Source organism: Vombatus ursinus, unplaced genomic scaffold (genome assembly GCF_900497805.2).
Source record: "Vombatus ursinus unplaced genomic scaffold, bare-nosed wombat genome assembly UNPS02014779.1, whole genome shotgun sequence".
Taxonomy (NCBI): Eukaryota; Metazoa; Chordata; class Mammalia; order Diprotodontia; family Vombatidae; genus Vombatus; species Vombatus ursinus.
In genome coordinates, this window is record NW_020954557.1 from 20,270,365 (window position 1) to 20,281,395 (window position 11,031).

The 11,031-nt window shown below is 37.5% G+C and overlaps 1 protein-coding gene across 1 annotated transcript in view; it reads left to right on the plus strand.

The window, feature by feature from the left end:
• TMEFF2 (transmembrane protein with EGF like and two follistatin like domains 2) overlaps nt 1-11,031 on the plus strand; it is a 295,383-nt gene that overhangs the window by 273,428 nt on the left and 10,924 nt on the right. The window contains exon 8 of the mRNA XM_027866114.1: nt 9,393-9,516. Coding sequence (XP_027721915.1) covers nt 9,393-9,516 — 124 coding nt within the window. The remainder of the gene's footprint in view (nt 1-9,392; nt 9,517-11,031) is intronic.

An 11,031-nucleotide genomic window follows, 5' to 3' on the forward strand; every position in this document is an offset into this window, starting at 1 on the left:
TGTGTGTGTGTAACGGCAATCTTGCGAAGCCCTTCTCAGAATGTTTGTTGTCTACATTTATAATCAGAGGTGATGCTAAGCTTTGGTTAGAGATTAGTGGAAATAAAACTGTGTTGTTTTTTTTTCATCCAAGTTCACAGACCCCCTGAAATTTATTCATGGAGTCTCTGGAATTCTTTGGACCCCAAGTTAAAAACCCTTTCTTCCAGGATATGTTTGAAGTAACCCTAGACATTAAGAGTTCCATCAGCAATAGTAATCCCATTCCTTCTCCTTAAGCATCCTAGCTAAATGTCACTTTGAAATGCTAGAAATGGTGACACAGTTACTTTCAGAGCACCAGATTACCTATAGCCTTACACTGCAGAATGATAAAAGGATCCATGCCAGGAGCCGGCAGTCTCATCTGCTCTGCACTTTGGCCATCCTATTCTCCCTGTCCTGCTGACACCTGCTGCCCTTCCATCTCAAAGTAGCTCTTCACCATACTCTCTCCCCTTGTCTTTCTCCTTTCTACCTTCCCATCATTACCCAGAACTTAGGATGAAAGTAATCAATAGAATATAAACTCCCTGACAACAGGGACTATTTCATTGTTTGTCTTTGTATCCCCAGCACCTGGCACAATATCTGGTATACAGTAGGCACTTAATAAATGCTCATTGATTGAGTAGGAGACCCCACCCCATAAGAAGTAGTTTTGGTTCTTCTAGTTGAAAACTCCAGTTATCGTTCAGAGGAACTCTCCTATCTGGGTGACATTAACAGTGGAGGAAATAATGACAAATAATTGGTTTCTAGGACTAGTAAAAGACAAATAATAGGCAAGGAGGAGTAAACCACAAGCATAATTAAATTATGGAGATCAAACAGCTACCATGAGAAGCCTTCTCCTTGCTTGGCAAGCAAATACCTGGATAGGTGATGAATTAGCATTCTCCCCCATTGGCATGTAGAAGCTCATATTGCCTTTCAACTTTGTTTTCCACCTTTGTTTCTCCTATATTTAGAGAAATGTACAATTAAATTCAACAAGCTATCTATTAAACATCTGGTATGGCCAAGGCACTAGACCAGATCCTAGGGATCTAAGAAAAAATTCAAAAACTAGCCCCTTCTCTCCAACTAAAATGGTCCAAGCTAGAGCCCCCCAGTTATGTCCAGAAGTATGGCACAGTGCCAAGAATACTCATAGTCCCAGGACCTAGAGTTGAAACCTGGCTCTGACACTTACTAAGTGTATGACTTAGAGCAAATAGTTTCATCCCTCTTTATTCCTCATCTCTAGAGTCAAGGTAATGGAGTAGGTGACCCTTCAGGTCCTTTCTAGTTCTAAATACGTGATTCATTGATCTTTTCTACTTCCATGACCATAAGAAACAGGATGAAAAAAAATGAGTTTAGGTCAAATAGCTTTTACTACTGAAAAAGCAACAGAAACAAGCTAGCACCTGGTCTTCTTACTTCTTTCTTAAGGCATTTTGGTTGTCATTGATCTATGACTCAATAAATGTTTGCTGCATGAATGAAGAACAGACACCCACTAAGATAGGGCATCTAGATTAGCCACAATGGAAACACCTTGGCAGGAAATTTCTTTCCTCCACAGGGCAACACATAGAAGGTAGATCTTATTCAATGCAAGATGAATGGAGATGAAATCTCTCTGGTACAAAATGGTTTCTTGTCACCATTTTATACCAGATTGCATATTTGTGGAGCAATTTGGGGATGAAAAGGAGTAGAGAAGGAAAGGGGAAATTTTTAATTAGTGGTCTATGTAACTAGTGCCAATAGAACAGGGCTTGGGTTCCCAGAGGCCATCAGTAAGTAGAACCAATTCAAATTTAGTCGAATATTTATGGATTGTCATTTGAGACATCTAATGCTCCAGGAAACATGTCATTTCCATAGAAAGCCTTCTTAAACAGAACTGGTTCAGTTTTCAGAAATTGCTTTCTTGAATTAAGGTTTGGCCTCCAGGGGGTAAATGCAGAAGGCAAAAAAGAAGATGCTAGTCTTTATGAAAGGATAGGGCCACTGTTACCTGCCTCTTCCTCCTTTCTGTACCTTGTTGTTAATTCCCTACTCCTCCTGTTGCCATATGTTTGTGCTTGGTAGAGGGGTTATTTTGTAGTTAATAGGTGAAGGGACCTTGCTGAAATTTGTGCTAGGTGGTCCAAAATTTCTAACTGGATGTACCTACACCTACCTTGGGCCAGATCTTGTTAGATTATCTTTATAAGTGGATATAAGTTAAAATGCTGTGAACAAGTTTTTCTGCATCAAGATTTTACTGATGCATTAGCTCTTATCTATGCAAATGTATTACCACTAGAAACTGAGATAATAAAAACCCATGCAAATAATCAGCCAGTATTGTTCCATTACAATCATTCTAGTACTGAAATTATTATGTATATTTCAGATGCTAGTGCTTTTTCCAATTTAAATTGAAACAATTCTTGAATAATACCATTAAGGGCTTCTCAGGGAGTGTAGAAACATGAGAATTAGATTTCTTTCACTTTATTTTAATTTTATGACTAATAATAACATTTATAGTCATGCAAGCAGGGATAAGGGTAATCAAATCTCACATTTTATGGCTGGAGCTGATAGCTAGAGGGATAAGGAAGAATTTCTTTCACCCCCTATCCCTGCCCTAGTTTAATTAGCAATGCTCAAGATGCATTAGCTACCTTGTTCTTTTGAAAAATCAGAAGTTTCCAGTTATCCCAACCAAATGCCAGATTTGATAGGCTTGGCCTCTTATTTGAAATGTTCTTTTCTGAAATCAAACCTTTGGTCAATTTAACATAGATTAAAGTAGCTAGAAATGTTTAACTGGGTCATCATGTTCTACTGAACTTGGATATGGAACATGTCCTTACATTCCTCCAAATCCATAGTAAAAGCTGATAACTTTTAGCCAACGTTATTTTTTTTCGGCCTCAGTCCCAGTGGCTATTATAAAGAGAGAGAGAGGACCTAGAGACATCCCATGTTCTCATTTCTGCCACGAAGAAACTATGACAATAGGAGAGAAGAGTATGGCATTTGTTAAATGGCATGAATTCAGACTGCATTCCAGGCGGAACTGGTTCTATGGAAATGCTTTTCTGTTTTTGAAACAACTAGAATGGGTATTCAAACTAGAAATAACTTTTTTTTTCCTGCCACATTACAGGTTTGTACTTGATAAGATAAGCAAATAAAATCTTTGGAAGTAGCAAATAAAATTCTTTGGAACCAACTCTAATCAATACTTGAAATAATCTCATCTTTGCTTCAAAATTTCGTGACTAATTTCTAACCATGTCTTGATGTAAAAATATAATAGGAAGCAAGATCACTTGTCTTTCTTTATTTCTATTTAATCAAATTTTATACATAATAGTGTGGCATCCTGCAAACATCTTTCTCCAGGTCTCATATAGCTCCTTACAGACATCTAGCTTAGTGTCAAGGTATTATGTAGATCTACCTCTGCTCAAAATCGTAGGTCACAGCTGACCAATAATGTGTCTATTGTTAATACTTATTTAGAGGACACACTTAACTCAAAGCAGAGATATTTAATCAAAAAGCATAGTAAGAAAAGTGGCAACATCCATCCCCTCCCTTTAGTTGGGGCACACTATCCCACAAATAAACAAACCGTCAGTGGGAATAGTGGACACACCTACAGAACACACATGGGGAAGAGATGTGACCAGGGAACAAACGGGGAGGATTAATTCCTAAGTCCGATGATACAGGGTCACTGATTTCTTCTGAGCACGTCATCATGTTGCTCCCACTGGTTTCATGCAGCATTCAGTCTTTCCCAGGCATGATAGTCTCGGTCAGGCCTGCAGTCTTTGCCAAGCATATAAGTGTGATGGACAGTCTCTGCTGGTCATTACCCGCTGCTGGCCTCATAGGGCCACTGCTTGATAATGCTCTAATATTCTCCTGGTCACAACTGCTCATTGTCAGCCATGGCTTTATTGAGAATTAGGTTGTAGGCCTTCTGACCTAAGGTAAAATCCTTTTCTACAGTACCACCTTTCTCATAAGAGAAAAAGTGTAATCTGCCATCTTTCCTTTAACTTAGAGTCAGGACATCTTACTACAGCTCACTAGAGTCCCCACACCACATACCCCTAGTTAATTTTCCTCTAATAAGAGACATTGTCATAAGGACAGGCCTCAGAGTTTATTTAGAATCTATCTGAGAAGGAGTTAGAAAGTCCTTGCATTTCTAGTTCAATGTACTATTTTTTAAATTAATCAATATCAGTTTATTTATTGTCCTTTCACCAAAGTAACAAGAGCTCTCTGGGTCTGAGTCCTGATACCCCAGGTTTAATACATTTAGATGACAGACTGAGTTCTTCGGACCTGAGAAGTTATCTCTCAGCTTGTTGTTGTTCAGTCATTTTAAGTTCTGTCTGACTCTTTCTGACCCCACCCCTCTCTTGCATAGATGTGGAACTGAAGTCCAATGACTAGCTTATCATACAGGTAGCAAGTAGTAAAGGAAGGATTTAAATCCCTTAACTACAAATCCACTCCTCTTTGCCAGATTCTTTTTGTCTTTCATGCAAAGGAATAAGAGAGCAAAGGTACAGGAACAAAAGTGAAGCCTGGGAGGCAAGGTCACCACCTAGTCATATTCCTAACTTAATTATGTATATGCCACAAAACTTTCCAGTATTAGAGCCCCACCCTACAAATGTATCACGCTTCAATCTTTTCAAGCCCCAGGAAATCTCTGGCAAGAATAGGAGGACCAAGTTAAGTACTCACAGGCAGTTGAACATGTGTGTGTATATATATACATATATTATATATATATATATATATAGTGGACATATAACAAAGTGGTTAAATGTGGTTCAACAATGAAATTTTCCTGTACTGTCTTTAAATGTGAGATATGTCCATCTTATCTAAATATCACCTAAAACTAGACAATTTGGCTTTTCTGTTCATTGGAAATAAGAAATAGAGAAAGTTGGAACATTAACCTAATTGGAGCTAAAAATAAAAAAAAAAACAACAGTAAGAACATACCTTTTGCCTATACTAGAACACTTGCTCCTTCCTGCTCTCTTTTCCATTTGAGTGATGTGGGGAAAAACAGTGTGTCTAAGCCAAGTGATAGGCACAGTAAAAAATAGGGCTGATACCTAGGAGAGCCTGAGGAAGGCATAAGAGAAAAGACGTACAGGGAGAGAGTGGTGACAGCCAAGAGAGAAGAAAAAAAACTCAGGATTTCTGTTTTTATTTTTCCATCTTTCAGGGTATAAAAATATTGGAAGACTTGTTCCATCCTGGCCTAAAAAAAAACCTAAGGGCTGGAACAACATGCTATAGTGATAAGAAAAAGCAGGAAGAAGGAGAGAGAAAGAAAAAGAGAAATGCTGCTTCCATACACATCCTCCCACTCCACTCTGGGTAACTAGAAGCAGCAGGCCAAGATAGGACTTGGAGGGAAGGGCCTCCACCAGAGCAATCTTTGTACTAGAGAATGTAAACAATTCTGGGGATTATAGCAATCTTTGTGCAGAGTATTCCAGTGTACTCTTTTACCTCTATACTCTTTCACTTGGTAATGTTGTCAGCTTCCATGGATTTAATTATTATCTTTGTACTGATGATTACCAGCTCCTTTCTAGCTCCAGAGCTCCATTCACACATCACCAACTGTCTGTTGAACATCCTGCACTAGATATCCCATAGACTACTCAAACACTTTATGTGAAAAACAGAATTTATTATCTTTATCCCCCAAACCAATGTTCTTCTCAATTTCCTTATTTTTATTGAGGGTGCCATCACTCTTCCCGTCTCAATTTCACAACATTGGTGTCATCTTTAACTCCTCATTCTCATTTACTCCACATAGCTAAAAGGTACTAAATCTTATCATTGCTACCTCTTGGACACAACTCTGTGTTCTTCACTCAGAAAACAGTGCCATGGTCCAGCCTCTCATCACCTCTCCCCTAGACTATTGCCATAGCCTTCTAATTGTTCTTCCTGGCTCATATACACTTATCCTGTTTGTAAGTTAGCATTATAACATGATCTTGTTTCTAAAACTTTTCTCTCAAAGTGGCAATATTTAAGGTTTCAACCAATGCTTAGTTGTTTAGTTGGCCTACTCTCAATATCACTACAAAGATAGGCATTCTTCATTATCTAACTTGTCATGTTTATACTCATTTTTTCTATTTTTTTGTTGGAAATTACCCTATAATCCACAATTCAGAGTGCTACCAAATCCATTTGCCTGAGCTCAGTTGATTAACAGCTGTTCTGAAGAGATTTTCTTCTTCCATGTGGTGAACCAGGAGGGATGCTGGACCCCATAAAAGCATTCAGCTATGGCCACACTATGACATTCTCTCTCATAATATGTTTCTTATTCAGTTCTAATGTGGGGAAAGGATAAGAAATGAAAAACACCCTGAAAAACCATGGTATAGGAAAAGAGTTAAAGCTGAAAATAGCCTAAAAAATTGGCTTTTGAGCTATACATCTTTGTGCTAAAAAAAAAAATTGAAATTTTTGGCAAATGCCAAATGCAAGGGGGGAAAAGCACTAATTATATATGTTTGAAGAATAAGAAGACTGAAATCATATTGTAAGACTTGAAATGTTATTTTAAAAAGTCCTATATCTGCAGGTGTGTGAAAGCACTGAATGGTTACCCCCACATTGAGTGGAAATGGTAAATGATATCTTGTAAGGGAAGATCCAAGTGAGAATCATTGCTGGTTCATTACTTCAGCCATGGGGCAGACATGGCCCCAGTGCTAAAGCTTCTCTTCCACAGCTTGTGCACAGTTGGACCATTGTGACCACTGACTGTGCAGCAATAAGCTGACAGCCAACTTCAGCCTGCTCATTAGGAGGTTCATGGGTATGAGCCTTTCCAGGGTGGTCCTGGCATGTCAGTGGTTTTGGGTTCTTAACTTATTTTGTGTTATGAGCTCCTTTGGCAGTCTGGTGAAGCCCAGGGCCCATTCTCAGAATAATGTTTTGAAATGTATGAAATAAATTACATAAATAGATTACATTAGGCAACAATAATAAATAGATTACAAAATATAACAATTATCAAAATATTTTTAAAATATTCTAATTTTCAAAAAAAAAATTAAGTTCAGTGACCCTAGGTTAATACCTACCTTCTTAATTCATTGGGTATTATTCCAACAGATTAGCTTGTCATGTACTGCTCCAATTTGCTATAGGCAGCTGCAACATCATAGAGCTCACAAGTAGATCAAAAAGCAAAAGAAGAGACCAATGAAGAAACATTTGAGTCCATCCTAAAGGGACAGAATGAGGCAGGAGAACATAGAAACTTAATTTTTTCTTTCTCTGTAACTTTCACTTCAAATAGCAATTTCCATTGATATTCTTGTATTCTTTCTACCTATACCCATGCCAAGGACTAGGGCAGAGGGGATGGGGTGGTGGGGGTTGGAAGCATGTATGTTTGTGTGCATGTATATTTATATTTATTTTTTTTACTTGAGCCTCATTCATTTGCCAAATGTCCCAATATCTAATTTCTAGCAGTTTCTATGTTCTTCACTGTAAAACAGAAGTTTGGATACATGCCTAATGGGAATGACTTGGAACTTCACATTGCATTGCTATTCTCCATTAGGGCAAAGTGCTTTTTTCATTACATTATTAGTATTGCCTATTTTCTAGGTCGCTGGTATTTTATACTCTGATGGATCCAATATTTCACTGATATGAGTACATCCTTCAGCATACATACATATACACACACACATGCATGCACATGCACACACACACAGACACACACACACACACACACACACACACTGAAAAGCTTCTCCAAGATAAATATATTTGTATTAAATTTAACAAAGGCACATATTCAGGTCTGAGTGTTGGAAATTCACCCACCACAGTACACGTACTACTATGTGTACACAAAATTCCCTATACAAGAAAGCACTGAATATATTTACCAAGTGTAATTAACAGCTTAATGCTTTACAAAATGGGCATAAAAATATTGCAGATGGTACTTAGACATTAAAATGTCTAGATGTCGCATACATCCTCTTAAGCACAAGTAATGTTCGGTTCACCCGAATCACTGACTGAGGGAGGCATCTTCCCTCCTTTGATGAATGTGCTCCTCTCTCATTAATGCTAATGGAAATTACATGTACACACTGTAGAAAAATTATAACCCTATGTGTGGAAATCATTTATTTTAGAAATACAGTAATTTATTCTATCTCCTAATCACTGCTGGCCAGTTTGTCAATTATGAGATAGGACAGAGGTCCTTTGTTGAGATGGAGAAAAGATATGGTTCTCTAATGTGTTGGGCTTGGTCTTCAGGAATGCGGTATTCCAGATTTATTACACTAAACTCTCACTGTGTGAGGTATTTAGCAATGTCAGTGAAGGTGAAACCTTATTGTTACAGAATCAGCACTCGAGAGGGGGAAATAAAGTTCCAAATCTCTACAAAAGTAAGAGTGACCAAACAAAACTCATCATTGTTCCATTACATCCATTTCAGAGTTACTGGAGTGTTTTTAATAAAAAGCAGTAGCATATACTTTAGATGGGTCATTTTAGATCAGACTATTTTTTCTTTCTCATAAGTTTATATTTGACACAGCAATTTATATGTGTGCCAAACTAAAAACATTAAAATATATTTAATATTAGCCTTCACCATATGCCATGCAAATGCCAATATGAGTGCTATTTAAATAAATCTTGAAGATTCATCTTTGTTTTTAGTAAAAAAAAAAAATGCAGGGATTCTAGCAATCCCTAAAGCAACTCACTTGATGCATAAGGTTGAGAGAATCGTTTATTGAAATTTTCATTTAGTTTGAGAAACATTTATTTACAACAATTGAATAGCCTCCTCCTCCTTTTGCCTTTCAAGCTCCCATAGTTAGAAAGTATCAAGGCATCACAAGCAATTTAATCTTAGGGACATTATGTTGGGCTCTAGAGAGGCAGAAAAATGGGCTCTTTTCATGGGTTATTTTATGATCAATGTACAGTCTCTTTAAGTCAAATTAAAGCTGTCTGACAACTCATAGATACATCACTGGCTGTTAAAGATGTGGGAGATTGCATAAAAGCATGAAAAGTACTGGATAATTTCACATCTTCTTCACCAAACACAGCTGGGAGGATCAACATTATTTCAATTCTTCCCCCTCCCCCCGCCACGTATACACCTTTTCGTAAGAAGAGCTTGTTTTATTCTTGCCCTTTTAAAAAGTCTTTCCTGTAGCTTTACTTCTTAGTCCATGTTGCTTGATCTTAGAATACCTTAAAAACATATTTATAGGGGGCTTCTTTGTTATCTGTGTTCACAGAGAATCCTGACAAATTAGAAGAAAGTGCCAGAGGACTCTACATTCCTTGTCCAGAACATTACAATGGCTTTTGCCTGCATGGGAAGTGTGAACATTCAATTAATATGCTGGAGCCATCTTGCAGGTAACACTTTTCTCCTGAACTTTTAAAAATTAGTAAACCAAAGATAAAAAGGGGGTTAAATTCAAGTACACTGGATGCAGGGAAAGCACTCTGCTTTTAATAGGTAATATCTGGCAAATATCATGTTCTCCCTCAAATTAGAATATTCCCAAGCACAGGCAACCTACCCTACCAGAGATATCGTGCAGAGGTGTGACAATATAAATCCCATTAATACAAACAGAAATCATATTGTTCATCCTTTACTCCATGGCCTCAGTGCACATGATTTCGTAAGTTGTATTTTTTTTCTTCTTTTCCTCATCTTTTTAAGGGTATTTTTTGTTTTCCTGGAATTAAACTAATCTACATAGAACTAGCAGGAGCTAAGCCCAATCATTTTTCGAGTATTGATATTCTTATCATAACAAAATTAGCCAAATGCCCACTACCTCCAATCCAGGACTGAGACTGCTGCTTTGGACTACTTAGTGATTTCTGAGGTTGGGTACCCCTGTCTACATAGTAAGCATTGTGGAGATGCCAAAAACCAAAAGAAAAATCAAAGGTATCTTGAGTTAAATTGTGATGCAGATGGCATTTAACAAAATAGACTCCTGTGAAACTCTCAATTCTCCATTCTTAGTTTTGTTTGGGGTTCCTTTGCACCCCAACCTTGTCAAGACTGTCTTCCCTTGGTGCTTCCCTTCAATGAATACACTAACCCCTGCCTTTTAGTGAATTCAGGCAAAAGGAACTTAACTGAGAGGTTATTCAGGTTGTTGTGCCACTCTTCAGGAGAGCTGTCATTACTGAACTATGCCTATTGCGGAAAAGGGAAAGGTCTTAGTCTTTGTTTATAAAGAACTCAAAGAGGGAAGAACTAGAAGAGAGGTGCAAAATCAATGACAAGTTCATCCCAGTGAATTATGCTTTGATGTATACAGGTTTCTTATACTGTTGCCAGACAGCTCAGTTCTAATGTATGTGTTGTCATCCTTGAGCTCCCAAGTGTAAGGTTATATTAGGTGATCAGCATTCATTCTCCTAGTTTGTTCTTCAGAGCTCTATGGCCTCTGTCATCATCACCTTTTAAAAATATAATACACACAATTCTCCCAGAGCATTAGTTATTTTGAATAAGCAGACCATTTTATGACCAGTAAAGTGCATAAGTTACCTTTAATGTTCTTCTATTTAGTATATTTCCAGCATTTATTCTGGGTATAGAACTGGGAATTTATTATCCAAAGAACAAAGGAAAGTATCCCATTTATTATATCCTAGTGTCATCAGAAACAAACCTTTTCCCAAGCAATCATGTTGACATAGGTTGATTAAAATTCTAGTTAAACAAAACTCATGACTTACTTACAGAAATATGGAAAGAACGGCCATCCCCAGACACCCATTGGCTTTCAATATTGTCTTCAAGGACAAATTTTTTGTCTGGCTTCCTCTCCAAGGAAATCAATCCTGAGAATATAAAAAATTGACCTTCCGCCTCCAGAAACAAACAAAAAAATTTTAAACCAT